The sequence below is a fragment of the Thamnophis sirtalis genome, unplaced genomic scaffold, assembly GCF_051295495.1.
Source record: "Thamnophis sirtalis isolate CommonGarterSnake01/CBP01778 unplaced genomic scaffold, rThaSir2_p1.2 scaffold_2, whole genome shotgun sequence".
Classification (NCBI taxonomy): Eukaryota; Metazoa; Chordata; class Lepidosauria; order Squamata; family Natricidae; genus Thamnophis; species Thamnophis sirtalis.
The window spans coordinates 112,889,634-112,905,127 of NW_028261382.1; the positions used below are offsets into that span (position 1 = coordinate 112,889,634).

General features: G+C 42.1%; 1 protein-coding gene across 8 annotated transcripts in view; it reads left to right on the plus strand.

Annotated features, from left to right (window-relative positions):
- Positions 1 to 15,494, plus strand: part of MTSS1 (MTSS I-BAR domain containing 1) — a 166,207-nt gene that overhangs the window by 104,923 nt on the left and 45,790 nt on the right. For all 8 annotated transcript variants that reach the window (XM_087706698.1, XM_087706699.1, XM_087706700.1 and 5 more), the window contains exon 4: positions 15,132 to 15,216. In XM_087706698.1, coding sequence (XP_087562824.1) covers positions 15,132 to 15,216 — 85 coding nt within the window. The remainder of the gene's footprint in view (positions 1 to 15,131; positions 15,217 to 15,494) is intronic.

Genomic DNA, 15,494 nt, shown 5'->3' on the forward strand with positions numbered 1-15,494 from the left:
CGTTTTCGCCTTCCCCAGGCTCCGGAGGCTTTCCTCGACCCTCTGGGAGAGTGAAAACTGCCTCCCCGGGGCACCGGAGGCGTTTCCAGCCTTCTGCAACTTTCAGGAGGTCCATTTTCTCCCTTCCCTGAGCGTCTGCACATGCCCTGCATTTACCTCACATCCAAAATGGCCACGTGGAGACTCCTGGGAGGGGCTGCGCGGGAGGAGAGGGGTAGGTGGGGCGGGGCCAGCCAGGCGTGGAATTGTGAGGTTCTCCGAACCAGCCATAACGTTAGCTATGGCTTCTCCCGAACCCGGGCAAACCCGTAGCAGCTCACCCCTGGTCCTAACTATTAGACTAAACCAGCTCTCAAGGGTAGTGTTTTATATTGTGAATGGAGAGTTAGAGAACTAAATATGAATTGTGGCTTTTTTTAATATATATATATGTAGCCTAGGAAATATGTGTTGACCTGTGAGTTTGTTAATTATTAAACAGAATGTAATTACGTAGATGGACTCCCTAATGTGTGTTGATACTGTGAACTTTCTACACCAAGAAGACTAAAAGAAAGGAAACTTGTGTTTAAAACTATTATCTGGCTTATCGTTTTCCTGGTAAATGCTTCCAAGATACTGCCATGGTTTCTCTACCGTGGTTTTGTGTTCCTTTTTCTTTCCCTTTTGTTGTTATACAGGGGGGAAAAGAATGAGTAATTATATTAAGTCTTAACAATTCCATCAAGTGGCTGACAGGCCATTAAAAAGCTGCTCTCACTGATAAGGACTGTTAAATAATTTTAATATGTGGTTATAGTAGGCGGGAACGTATTTTTCTCTGGTAGGGATTATCTAAGGTAGTTTTCATTCTCATTATGAATTGACCAGTTTCTGGATGATAAAACAGTGCTTTGAAACGCAGATGATTCTCAGGGTGAAGCTAGAGACAGTTTGCTGTCCATAAAGAAGCTTGGATTGTATTAAATAAGATGCTCCAATACTCAAATTCAGTTGTAAAAATATTTCATAAATGCAATAGAAAATTAAGGGCTAGAATCATCTATTTCCCCCCCCCCCCAAATCACTCAGTCTGGTTCCAAGTAACTTCGGTCTGATACGTTTTTAAGGTGGAGTGCATCAGATATATTTTGAGTTTGCTTCCTGCCCACTCTTAAGCCCCCTAGCAGAGGTTTCTAGAAGAGGAAATATCTGGAGCTTTATATGTATTTTTTTTTTCCTGGCTGGATTATTGTGGACTTCGTTGGGAAGCAGCTGTTAGTATTTTTGCACAGGAAGGGAACTGAACCTCTCGTTTTGGGATGAACTTTAGCTGACAAGGGTGGAGCTTCCTTGTATAAGATTGGGAGCTGAGCCAAAGTTCAGTCATGTTCCTACCATATAAATTCTAGGTTTTGATTTTATTTGACTTGAATTGGGAGCGGTGAGCTGGTTGGTTTTTGAGGGTAGAAGGAGAATTCAGAAAGAGAATAGAGATTGAGGAGTCCTTGGTGCTCTCTGAGCTTGGTTGTTTTGTTGCAGAAATTTCATTACCCAAATTAGGTAACATTTAGCAATGATGATATTACCTGGGTTGGTAATGAAATGTCTCCAGGAAAGAACCAAGTTCAGAGAGCACCACAGACTGTTCATTTCAACCCAGAGCTATAGATACAGGTAATTTTTGACTTAAAAACAGTTCGTTTAGTGGCCATTCAAAGTAACAATGGCACTGAAAAAGAGTGACTTATGACCGTTTTCCACATGTACGACCATTGCAGGGATCCCCATGGTCATGTGTTCAAAATTCAGACACTTGGTAACTGATTCATTTAATATGGTTGCAGTGTCCTGTGGCCGTGTGGTCATCTTCTGACAAGCAAAGTCAATGGGGAAGCCAGGTTCACTTAATAACCATGTTCCTAACTTAGCAACTGCAGTGATCCATTTAACGATTATGGCAAGAAAGGTTGTAAAATGGGGAAAAAAACCACTTAACAACTGTCTCACTTAGCAACAGGAATTATGGGTTCCATTGTGGTGGTAAGTCAAAGACTACCTGTGTTTTATTTAGTCTTTATTAGAATTCAGATTGCTTTGCTCGATTGTTTGAAAGGCACAGCTAAGTTAAATTTTTCTTCAAACCAAACGATGGAACTGAGCTCAGCCAAATTCAGCCTTGTTTATCACTTCTGGGACTGCCTGTTATCACTCAGCTTTTCTCAGAAGAAGCCTCCTAACCCAAAAAACTGTCAAAAACGGACCTTGTTATGTTTTGCAAGGCCATCCGATCAGCAGGCCGTGGCAGTGAAAAATGGAAGCATATTAGAAGTGTCTAATTGAATTGTTGCATTGCAAAGATGTGGTGATTCAGAGGTTGGAGAAGAACCTGCTTGTCCATCTTTTTGGCCACAATAATAGAGTTGTGAGTTTAAGGATGATGTTACGAATATCTGGTAGGCTCCCTACTTTGGTCTTCAGAGGTTGAAAATATAAAACCTTTAGAGAAGTAGCAGTACCAGGTTGAATCTCTTTAGCAATATACAGTACAGGTAATCCTTGACTTGTAACAGTTCGATTAGTGAGCGTTTGAAGGTATAATGGCACTGGGGGGAAAAAACGATTTATGACCATTTTTCACACTTAACGACCATTTCAGCATCCCCATGGTCAGGTGATTTACATTTGGATGCTTGAGAACTGGTTCATATTTATGACGGTTGCCTGGGGTCAGGGATCCCCTTTTGCAACCTTCTGACAAAGTCATTGGGGAAAACAGATTCATTTAACAGCCTTGTTCCTTACTTCACAATTGCAGTGATTCACATAATAAATGTGGCAAGAAAAATCATAAAATGGGGCAAAACTCCCTTAACAGAGTTCTTACTCAGCAACATAAATTTGGGGCTCAATTTTGGACAGAAGTCAAGGACTTACAGCTAGTAGAACTTATATTTTGTTATATAAGCTGTAACGTTGACAGTTCTTACATAGAACTCTGGTTTGTCTGTTTTTTGTTTTTTATTTTAAGTTGACCACCAATTGGAGGGTTATTTAGAGATTGGAAGGGATCTGCTGGTTTAAAATGCCATCATTCTCCAATTTTGTGAAGAGGGCCAATAGAAGGAGAGAAACGAGTTTTAGAAGAAATCTCTTTGAGATGCCTAACCCTCTCCCCTCCCCTGCATTTTGGAAGATTTATAGGTCTTGAGTTAATGGAAGTTTAATACATATTTTCACCTTAACTAATTGAAACAAGTAGAGAAAATTAATTGATGGAAAACCATCAATTTGCTGCTGATTTTGATCTATGGAGGCCAGCAATAGCAATAGCAATAGCAAAGATAGGGTTTGGGAGAACCTGTAATCTGTTTATTCTGTGGTTGCCTTTTCCATCACAGTTTCTCCATTAAAGCAGGTGGACCATGTTCTCCAAGCTTCCCTTTTATCTCTGAAGTTGGATGTCTCAGGTATTGATTTTGGTTATTTTTGTTAGAAAGATGCAGGCTTCTGTAGAGGCAGTAAGTGGATCTCATAGGTTTGAACCTAACCCCAAAAGAAATCGATGGATAAAAAATGAACTTTACTTTCTGCTCACGCTTGGGGGTCGTGCATTTAAATTAATAAGGCGTGGAATAAATTTGGAGAATTTGCTTCAGGAGCAATGCAACAACCTTCCCTGAGGCACTCTAGAGGTATTAAAATTCTCCAACAGCATAGGAATTACAGTCCCCGTGTACCACGATGGACAAAGCCATTATAATGCTTCAGAACAAGCTCCCTTAAGTGAGGGGCAGATAATTCAATTTATTGGCAGCACCTGTAATGTAGTGTTGCTCTTTTCCAACCCCTGTTAGAATGTAAACTCTGGGACTGTAAAGTCTTGAGAGTAAATTATATAGCACCTCTTAGTGCTAGAGGTGTTTCTGAAGGAAATGTCTTCCTTCTGTAAACAAAGATGCTTATTTTTATCAATGTGGGTTAGACCAGGACCAGGGATGACATGATAGCAGTGTTTGTTTGTTTGTTTGTTTATTTATTTATTTATTTATTTATTTATTTATTTATTTATTTATTTATTTATTTGTCTTGTATGCCGCCCACTCCCGGAGGACTCCGGGCGGCTCACAAAAGACAAGGGAAAGGGGGAAACGAGCGTGACCCGTCAAAAGCGCGTTCCACAAAAGCGCGGTCGATGAAATCGCATATGTGACGTCATCACAACGCGACGAAAAAGATCGAAAAATTGAAATAAAAATTAAATTACAGCAAGCCGATTCACATAAAGGTAAGGGTTAGGGTTAGGGTTAGGGTTAGGTTAAGGGTTAGGGTTAGGGTTAGAGCGTTAGCGTTACGTTTAGCGTTAGGTTAAGGGTTAGCGTTAGGTTTTTCGTTACGTTAAGGGTTAGGTTTAGGGTTAGGTTTAGGGTTAGGTTTAGGGTTAGGTTTAGGGTTAGGTTTAGGGTTAGGTTTAGGGTTAGGTTTGGGGGGGTTAGGGGAAGGTTTTAGCTTTATTTTTACATTTTTTGATCTTTTTTGATCTTTTTCGTCGCGCTGTGATGACGTCACATACGCGCTTTCGTCGACCGCGATTTTGTCGTCCGCGGTTTTGTGGTAGAACCGGAAACGAGACAAAGACAACATATTAAAAACAAAACCAACATTCACAATTTCTGTGGAGGTAGATGCTTCTCAGCTTCCCCCAGCCTGCTGGAACAGCCAGGACTTGGTGGCTTTGCGGAAGGCCTGGAGGGTAGTAAGGGTCCGGATCTCAACAGGGAGCTCGTTCAAGAGGGCCGGAGCTGCAACAGAGAAGGCTCTCCCCCGGGGAATCGCCAGCCGACATTGGCTGGCAGATGGAATCCGGAGGAGACCTAACCTGTGCGATCTAATTGGTCTGAGAGAGGTAATTGGCAAGAGGCGGTCTCTCAGGTACCCAGGTCCGATGCCATGTAGGGCTTTATAGGTAGCGACCAGCACCTTGAAGCGGATTTGGAGACTAATAGGTAGCCAGTGCAGCTCGCGGAAGATAGGTGTAATGTGGGTGTACCTTGGTGTACCCACAATCGCTCGCGCGGCTGTATTCTGGACTAATTGGAGTCTTCGAACACTCTTCAAGGGCAGCCCCATGTAGAGCGCATTACAATAATCCAGTCTTGAGGTCACAAGGGCGTGAGTGACTGTCTGAAGGGCCTCCCGATCCAGGTAGGGTTGCAATTGGTGCACCAGGCGGACCTGGGCAAAGGTCCCCCTGGTCACAGCTGACAAATGGTGTTCTAGAGTCAGCTGTGGGTCCAGGAGGACTCCCAAATTGCGAACCCTCTCTGAGGGGTGTTCCAATATTTGAGGGGCTGCCACATAGACAATGGGGTCAACCTGTTCTCCAAAGCACCTGAGGGCAGGACAAGAAGCAATGGATGGAAACCAATCAAGGAGAGAACCAACCTAGAACTGAGGAGAAATTTCCTAACAGTGAGAACAATTAACCAGTGGAAGGACTTGCCTTCAGAAGTTGTGGGTCCTCCATCACTGGAGGCTTTTAAGAAGACATTGGACAGCCATTTGTCTAGAATGGTGTACGATTTCCTGCATGTGCAGGGGTGTTGGTGTTGGTGTTGGACTAGAAGACTTCCAAGGTCCCTTCCAATTCTATTATTCTATTGTTGCCTTTTGATATAACCTTGATTTTGTTGAGATACCTTCACTGAACATTAGAGGCCTCTGTGATCCCTTTAATAACTTGCCGTTGTCTGGGTTTAAATTAGTCTTGATGACACCAGACCATGTAAACAGCTAACATTTCTTTTTGATGCTGAGGTTGGTAGAGGAACGGTTGCACTTAATTACTTCAGGAATCCATCCAAATCTTGATTTAGTGCACATGTCCTAAAAAATAAATCTGAAGAGCATTTTGTTGCTCCTTTCTCCTCCTCTCCTAAGGTCCTTCTTTAGGGGAACAATTTATCAACCGCTGTTTGGGGTTGGAGGCTGGAAAAGTACACAAGAATACACAACTTGGCTGTAACTGAGAAATGCTGTAGTAGCAATTATTTTCCCTTCTGCCACGTAACTTACAGTATTCAGTTCTTGAAGCATGGAGAGAATTCCTGTTGAAGTGGTTAGAATTGAATGTGGTGCATCTTCCTCTTGCTAGACTAGAGAAACCTTTTATGGTGCAATTGCCTTTCAGATTCTTCTATGCTGCTGGGCGATGTATAAAAATTATGCCAACGCAAAAATCTAAGCCACCCAATCAAGTGGCTGCTCTTTTCATTCCCAGCCTGCCTGCAGAGCCGCCACCTTATTCTGACCGAGGCTTCCCAAGAGAATGAAGCAAACTCCTTGCCCGACAAAAAACCTTTTATTAATTGACTGTGAATTCTGCTCATTCACATCCAGCAAAGTCTTGCAAGGGAGGATTTACAGTCACAGACCTTATCTGGCTTAGAGAGTTGCCAGGCGGATATCTGCAAAACCTGGCAAGGCGTCTCGGAGGGTCACGAACCAATTAAGCGAACTAAGAGAACTAATTGTCTCCTGCAAACTCCATTCCCCTTTCGCTCCTCTTTTATTTCCTCTAGGAGGGGCCATTCATCGTCAACCTGTGGCCTTACTCCCAAGTCGACCCCTGTTCCTTAGCTGTTCCCTTTGTCTGGCAACTCTGCGCATGCGCACACTGGAAACAGGCTCCAGCTGTTGGTCTCTCATTAATGTCTGACTCTGAAGGCAACTGATAACTGGCATACGGCTCTGGCCCCCTCTCTGCCTCCGGCACAGAACCCTCATCAGAGCCTTCCCCAGCCTTCAGGACTGGCCCATGTTCCTCCCCAACCGCCTCACTCTCCGAATCTGCTGCCAATTGCGCTGGCGGGCCACAACACACCTGTAAGTCAGACAGAAAGGGAAAGGGAAAGAGAAAGATTGTTTCCGGGACATTTTGATCATGTTGCATGATCTACTTTGGTGGATCCTTTCGCTAGTTTTGAATGATCCCCTATATATACACTTTGGATAAGTATAAATAATGAATTGTACTATTGCAACGAAACCTTTAGATCCTAATAGAGGTATGGTCTCACCTTACAAGCAGAATTTACATTGCTAAGCAAGGTTAGTGAGCCACACCAGATTGTATCACCTTTTTTGCTCCAGTTGGTAAGTGAATCATTGCAGTTGCAAAATAAATCATGTGGTCGTTAAGCAAATCCAGATTCTCCCTACTGACCTGGCTTGTCAGAAGGTCGCAAATGGCGATCACGTGTCACCCAGGACACTGCAACCGTCATAGATACATGCCAGTTACCAAATGCCTGAATTTTGATCACATGACTATGGGGATGCTTGCAATGGTGGTAGCAGAGGTGGTATTCAGCCGGTTATCTTTGGTTTGGACAAACAGGTAGCGGCTGCTGCTGGAGGCTCCGCTCACCTGCCCCAACGTAATGCGTGAGCACTGTGCATGCACACGCTCACATTTGCAAACTGGTAGGGAAGGTAAGTGAATCCCACCGCTGGGTTGTAGGTATGAGGACCAAATGTAAGTTACTTAGTGCTGTTTGAACAGTCACTAAATCATCATCTCCTTTTAATGACTCCATAATTTCTAATATGGTAGAGTCTGGGCAAACTGAATGAGCAGAGTATTTACTGGCCGGATGCTCTTCCTGTTGCCAGTGCGGAATTTTATTCAGCAAATAAATTCTCAGAGAGAAATAGCTGTCTCTACCGGTTCCACCACAAAACCGCGTTCGACTAAAGCGCGCTCGACGAAACCGTGTAGCTGACGTCATCACAGGGCGACAACAGCGCGGAAACAGAAGCACGCTGTAAACGCTAAACCTAAAATTAACCCCTAAACCTAAACCTAACCCCCCTAAACCTAACCCTAAACCTAACCCTAAACCTAATCCTAACCCTTAACCTAACCCTAAACCTAACCCTAAACCTAATCCTAACCCTTAACCTAACCCTAAACCTAACCCTAACCCTTAACCTTACCCTAACCCTTAACCTAACCCTAAACCTAACCCTTACCTTAACTTGAATCGGCTTGCTTTCAAAGCGCTATTTAAAGCGCCCTACTTTCTCCGCACTCGCTGTTGTCGCCCTGTTGATGACGTCAGTGACGTGGTTTAATCGGGCGCGCTTTAGTCGAGTGCGGTTTTGTCGTGCCACGGTCTCTACCTAGGATCGAACTCACAGCCTCTAGATTGTGAGGCGAGAGCTCCACCTTTAGGCCACCGCAACAGTCTGAACGGTCACTAAACACATGGTTGTAAATCAAGGACTGCCTGCACAGCATGGGTTCATACAACGCAAGTCTAGGAAGAAATATCCCTTTCTGTGAACTGGTTTTTCCCCCCTTCCTAAGGAAGAAGCAGGTGGCCACCCTTTAGACAGGAAGGCGCGTGAAAGTGAGGCAACCTAGTTTTTATTGCATTGATCAAAACCAGGCCAAGACGCAGGGAGCCCATTCTGTGACGCTCAACTTACAAAGCAGCCTGGATTTTTTTTGCCTTTTTATAGAATGGAACCTGAAAGAGGGTTATCAGTCGTATTATGCGATGCACCCAGCAGGCGTACATCGCTGATGTCATGTCTAGGCCTGTCCTTCACAGCAGTAGAATCCAAAATGGTGCCTCGTAGTCTGAACGTGTGGTTTTATAAGTGCCACTTTCTCCATCTCACCCTGCTGGTCCCCGCCAGAAGCCGCAGGGATGAATCCAGCGTCGACTCTTTTTACTGGCTAATGGTAGAGAATAATGCCTTTTTAAAAAGGCACACAACGTATAGGCCAGCCAGGAATCTAAAAAGCCAGCTGTGATTTTGGGAAGATTTGAAGGGGTTATAACTTGGGTCGGTTTCTAGGTTTTTAGCTCAGAGGAACAGTCTTGATTTTTCCAAACTTAAAAAAAAAAAAAACATTTTGCATCTCCCCACTTAGTTCCTTGAAAGCTTTTTTTTTTAAAAAAAACCTTCCTTAATTTTTAGCACGAGGACGTTGCATTTCATTGTGATAAATTCATTTCATGCCTGCAGATGCTCTTTTCCCTTCCAAGTAGGACAATTGGAACTGTATTACAGGTAATCCTTGACTTACAACCATCCATTTAGCGACTGTTCTGAGTTAACGTTGGCACTGGAAAAAGTGACATGGTAACTGGCATATATTTATGATGGCAGTAACATCCCAGGGACAACGTCATCACCTTTGTGACCCAGCTGGCTTTTGACAAGCAAAATCAATGAGGGGATTCACTTAATGACTATCTGATTCACAACAACAAATCACCGCAAAAACAACTCTGATTTGCTTAATAATCATGGCAAAAAGGTTGCAAAATGAAGCAGGACTCCCTTAACTGCCTTGCTTAGCCGCGGAAATTCTGGTCCTAATTATCAACGTAAGTCAAGGACAATTTGTGTTTATTTGATTCCCCATCTTTAATAAATTAAGAAATAAATGGTGGACTTCCATGTGAAGTCACGCAGATCTTAAGCAAAAACAGAAATTGAAAGATGCACTGACCAGCTGGAAGTTTAGCACTAAAGCAAAGAGTTTTCTATAATAATAATAGCTAATTCTAAACAGCAGGTGCATCCTTCAAATCCCTTTCCTTCAGTTCTGCAGTCTGAATTTTGAGCAACTTCCTCTTGCCAAGATCAAACCCCCCTTAACTGTAGGTTGGAAGTTCCTTTTATTACAGTAATGGACAGTTTATTGGCAAGAGGTGGCAGGCCATTGTATAATTCTCCCAGAAAATGGTTTATGAGGTCTGTTAAGCATGTGCCAAAAGATAGAAGCATAGCTTTTTTCTTCTTGTGATGAATTTGTTTCCTGAATCATTAATGGGCTGGAGCAAATTTTAGGTCATCTTGACCTAGAATGTTCCCAAATTACAACGTGCTGGCTTTCATATGCACAGAGAAAAAGAAAATCAGCCATCATTAAATATTGTAGTGTTGATTCAATCAGAGATTATATGATCCTGATTTCCCCTATGAAGAATAGTGATAGAAGAGGATATCTGTAGCTCAGGATTAAACTGTGGGGTCCTTGGTGCTCTCTGAGCTTGATGGTTTTCTTGCAGACATTTCATTACCAAACTAGGTAATATTATCAGTGCTAGAGGGCCATGGTGCTCTCTGAGCTTGACGGGGTTGTTTTTGCAGACGTTTCATTACCAAACTAGATAGCATCCTCAGTGCTAGCCCACTACTTTGTTAATGAAATGTCTGCAAGCTCAGAGAGCACCATGACTTCTAGCACTGATGATGGTACCTAGTTTGGTAGTGAAATGTCTGCAAGAAAACCATCAGGCTCAGAGAGCATCTAGGACACCAAAGAAAGGAATCTTGGGTGAGTTTTCTCCCCATTGAACATCCTACAAGCAGACAAAGTTGATTCTTCATCTGGAGGTTGGTAACCCGGAACCAGAGGTGGTATTCAGTTCTCCCAAGTGGTAGGGGCGAACTGCGAGTGGACATGCCTACCCACCCTGGCTCCAAAATGTCCTATTTTCAACGCCGCCCGCACACATGCACGTTGCATGCACAACCAAAGTGCATGCGCGGAAGGCTGCATGCATATGCGGAAGGCACGCGCTCACAGTGTCGAAACGGTGGTAAACGTAAGTGAATCCCAAGCCCTGCCCGGAACATTCTCTTGTCACCGTACAGTGTCTGCAGCCCTTCTCTCTTGGCCTTCCCATATTAGCCAGTGGCAAAAGAATGGAAGGAAATTTACCTCAGCCCTTTGCAACCATTTTACAGGAAACAAAAGTTTTTTAAAAAAAAAAACCAGGCACGGAAACGCAAAAGTGAGGGAGGAACCCTACCTTCCTGATGGATCTCTTATCCCTTTCATAGACTTTGGGCTTCCCCCAAATCCTGTGTCCAATTTAATGGGAGGAAAGCCATAATAAATTCATAAGTAGACACGCACACGGTTATGTTTTGGGTTCCCCTTTCATGGCAAAGCTGTCCAGCTGTAGATACGGAGAATGTAAGCTGTTTTAACATTGCCTTTATCTTGATGCAATATTTATAAAGGACGGGTTAGTGTACACTGGGGCATGGCTGGTTAAACAAAGTGCTTGTGTTTGAAACACACTCGGGTAGAAATGCCAAGCGTTGGAAAAATGTTTAGGGATCCAGTAATAATGTAAGTGGGAAGGGAGGGAAGGAAAGTTGGTATTCACTGCAATCTTTTGAGTTGAGCCTTCAATGTTTTCAGAGGATATTTATTTTGTGTTTTAAGGCTTGCATTCAGTTCATCTTCCTATTCTCTGGATTTTTTTGCCTGCATTTAACAGGCTGAAAAGATAGAATAAAATAGGATTCTTTATTGCCCAAGTGTGATTGGACACACAAGGAATTTGTCTCTGGTGCCTATATTGTCCGTGTACATAAAGAAAAATAAAGTAGAACACATTCATCAAGAATCAAGACTTGATGATAGTCATAGGTTACTAATAAGCAAACAAATTATACTAGGAAACAAAACAGTATAAATTTTAAAGATACAAGATAAAATTTTAATGACACAGTGGGGAGAGGGGAAGAGAATGAATGGTGAAGGGAAGGCAGAACGAAATAAATGCACATCCTTCTTAGCTGTGGGCTTTTTATTGCTTAACTTTTTGAAGCTTCTGGTGTTAAAGCTGTAAATAACTAAAACAGCAAAGTGAAAGAATACCACACATCGTTTGACAATGCAGTTGACTCTGCCTACACTCTTGTATGCGCATATCCTGAATATACGACTCTTTGAACTCAGTGGGGCTGTTCTAAGCAAATAGATGTGGGAGCCCTCTTTTAGTGCGAGCATTAGAGCAGTTTAAAGAATGATGATTAGCCAGAAGTGACAGCAGTTTTGCAGGGTGCTTTTACGCCGGAAGTATTTTGTCTTATCTATCTATTCTATAGCTGCCCATTTCAGCAAACAACAACAATTTTCCATCAGTTGCCGTAGGTGAAAATGCATCCAATTGCATTCAACTGTCATAAGCAGAAGGGTGATAGTAGATGGTTAGTGGAGCCATTTGCAATGCTTCAGAAAATCTACAAATTCATAAAATGGGTGCCAGGGTAGATGTAACCAATCAGAAAGCATTTGTCAGTCTGGTGGACTAATCTTTTCCTTCTCTCAAGATGTTCTTCTACCATCTATTGAGGTCCTCAGGGACATCCCTCTAATAAAATGTGATGCTAGTAGAACCTAATGGCTTGTTTTGCAGCAGTCAAACTCCTTCCATCCGTCCGTCCGTCTTATCACATTCAGACTTCTACCCTCTGAAATCATTTGGGTTTGTGCTTGTCTTAAACCATCCGTGATTGGGTCGACAATACAACAAAGTGATCAGAGATTCAGCTGGTAAATTGTGTAAATACACATTTATTCTGTCCCATTTTGAAAACTATATTTTGAATGTACTGGGAGAAGCTGTGTTTATATCAACACATTGTCCCAAACCCAAAATAAATGTTCTGGAGGCAAGTCGTTTCACTGATGAATTGTTCTAGCTGGCAGGACCGCCCCCCCCCCCCCCTAGTTCTAGGTTGTTTCTCTCCTTGATTAGTTTCCATCCGTTGTTTCTTGCCCAGCCTTAGGTGCTTTGGAGAATAGGTTGCCCCCCTCTTCTTTGTGGCAGCCCCTTAATGCCCAAAGCTTCTGAGTTTTGGTAACTCACCAATGTCATCATTCTTCTTCTGATCTTCCTCATCACCATCTGTTTTAAATTAATTGAATTGTGAATTCTATTTTGAGTGTTTTCTGTAGAATCCTTAGGTCCGTGGCTGCTGCCTTCTCAATGCATAGCAGTTGCATCAAAAATCCAAACTATTTAGAGAAAACAGTAGAGATTCCTCTGTCTTCTAGAGTTTGAAATTACCCATCTGTGGAAAAATGAGAATAGGTCTGGGAGTGTGAAAACAAAAAAGCATATAAAATTGTCTAGAAATCCTCAGAAGAAGGACCCTACTTGCCTACATAAGAAGGAATTTATGGTATCTTTGTGGCACTCTTTAATGGCACTGCATTCACTTCAATGGCTTTGCAATCTTTCATAGTTAACATGAAGACAAGGAGAGGCTAGGGCAAAAACGGAATGCTTACAAAACAGATTCGGGGGGGGGGGGAAGTGTCAGTGGCCGGATGAGATCTATATACAATCATAAGTCATATTTCTTGACATGCTTATAATAAACAAGGGTTGGATTGTCTTGGTTATGCTCTGATCTTCCTTCAAGGAAGTCTATTTTTTTCCACTGATTCAGCAAGGCAGTTCTAGCTAAGTTCTCACGTCCTTTCGAAACAGTGCCATCTACTGCTGACGTCCATGTTATGTGCAATCAAATATATAGTTTCTAGGCTGGATAGGATAGGATAGGATAGGATAAAATTCTTTATTGGCCAAGTGTGACTGGACACACAAGGAATTTGGCTTTGGTGCATATACTGTCAGTGTACATAAAGAAAAATAAAATAGAATACATTCATCAAGAATCATAAGATACAAGACTTGGGGATAGTCATAGGTTACTAATAAGCGATCAAATCAAACTAGGAAACAAATAAAACAATATAAATTGTAAAGATACAAGCAACATGGTTATAGTCATCGGTGGGAAGAGATAGATAATAGTAAGGATGAGAAGAATAATAGTAATACAGTCTTAGTAAATAATTTGACAGTGTTGTGGGAATTAGTTGTTTAGCAGAGTAATGGCATTCTGGGGGGGGAAAAACTGTCCTTGTGTCTAGTTGTTCTGGTGTGTGGTGTCCTATAGTGTTGTTTTGAGGGTAGGAGTTGAAACAATTTATGTCCAGGATGTGAGGGGTCTGTAATTATTTTCACAGCCCTCCTTTTGACTCTTGCAGTGTACAGGTCCTCAATGGAAGGCAGGTTGGTAGCAATTGTATTTTCTGCAGTTCTAATTATCCTCTGAAGTCTGTGTCTGTCTTGTTGGGTTGCAGAGCCAAACCAGACAGTTATGGAGGTGCAGATGACAGATTCAATAATTCCTCTGTAGAACTGTATCAGCAGCTCTTTGGGCAATTTGAGCTTTCTGAGTTGGTGCAGTAGGAACCTGGAGTTTTTGTGAATTCATTTCTGAATGAGAAGGGGATGCATGCATCTCATAGACAAAGAGCAACTAAGTAATTAGATACTTTGCAGCTCTATAAAATATGATCTAATTTGTCTCATTTCCTATTTCTGTTTTATGTTCCTGATACTTGACAACTTTAGAATTCTTAAGTGTGTGTCATTTTTTTTTTATGTGGGTTAGAAAGATGGGTTAGGGTTAGAGTTATCTTCCAAATGTGTTGGACTTCAATTTTTATAGTCCCCCAGCTTGCAAGACCAAGCTAAATGATCATTATGGAAAATGTAATCCAGACATCTGAGAAGCGTTAGTTTGAGGAAGTCTGACTGTTGAAATAAGCTGACTTGCTTGCTCTATTAACACTGGAGTGCTGGATGAAATTTTATTTGTAAGCTATTTCATTATATTTTTTAAATATATATATATTTCTTTTGCTATCCACACTCATTGCATCACACTCAAATAATTTGGAGGGATAACTCTCAAAAATATAATCTCAACCCAAATCTATTTTTCCTTTTTTTCTTTTCTTCCTCCATTCAGTCGTGTCTGGTTCTCTAAGAATGCCTAAATTAAACCCCTGCAGTTTTCCTGGCAAGGTTTTTCCGCAGTGGTTTGCCGTTGCCTCCTTCCTGGGGTTGAGAGAAAGTGACTGGCGTGAAATCACCCACCTGGCTTTGGGTATAAGGCATGAGTAACACTCACAGTCCCTGATCTTTATCCGCTACACCAAATTGGCTCTCATAAGTTTCATATTTTATTTCCAATTCCACATACATCAAAATGCACCTCCTTTTAGGCTGATTCTGTGTTATCCAGTTATCAGTCTCAGCAGGATGCAAGAATTTGTATAACAATGCTAATGGATTTCTGTAGGGTCCCCCCCCCCCCCGCCCCATAAGGCTTGGTCAGGTTCTTGAACTCGAATGCTTCATACCCTCAGTCAGATCAGTGTTTTAAATTATTATTTTCTTTGCCAGATTGAACGCGTGATGCAGTTTTTGATATGCTTAAGGCCATTTCTATTTTTGGTTCTTTTTCAGGTGCTACCAGAGAAATTGGCTCTGCTTTAACCAGAATGTGCATGAGACATCGAAGCATTGAATCCAAGCTCAGGCAGTTTTCAAGGTGAGTTATGCATTTTGCGAGCTGACAGTCTGGAAATAGAGTTTCATTAGATTCTGGATGGCGTTCAGAATTTAATTGGTACTCAAGTCTTTTTCATTCAGGACCATATTAAGATGTTTACTGGGGCTGATTTCCATCTAACCTCCCATTTTTTTTTTGGCTGGGAACACCCTTTCATTTTTCTCTCACTGTACAAATTGGGCTTTGCAAAGGGGAAAATTGAACGGTCCCTCGTGAGAAGTCAGGCTTGCTGGCTCTGTATTTTCAAAGTAGGAATT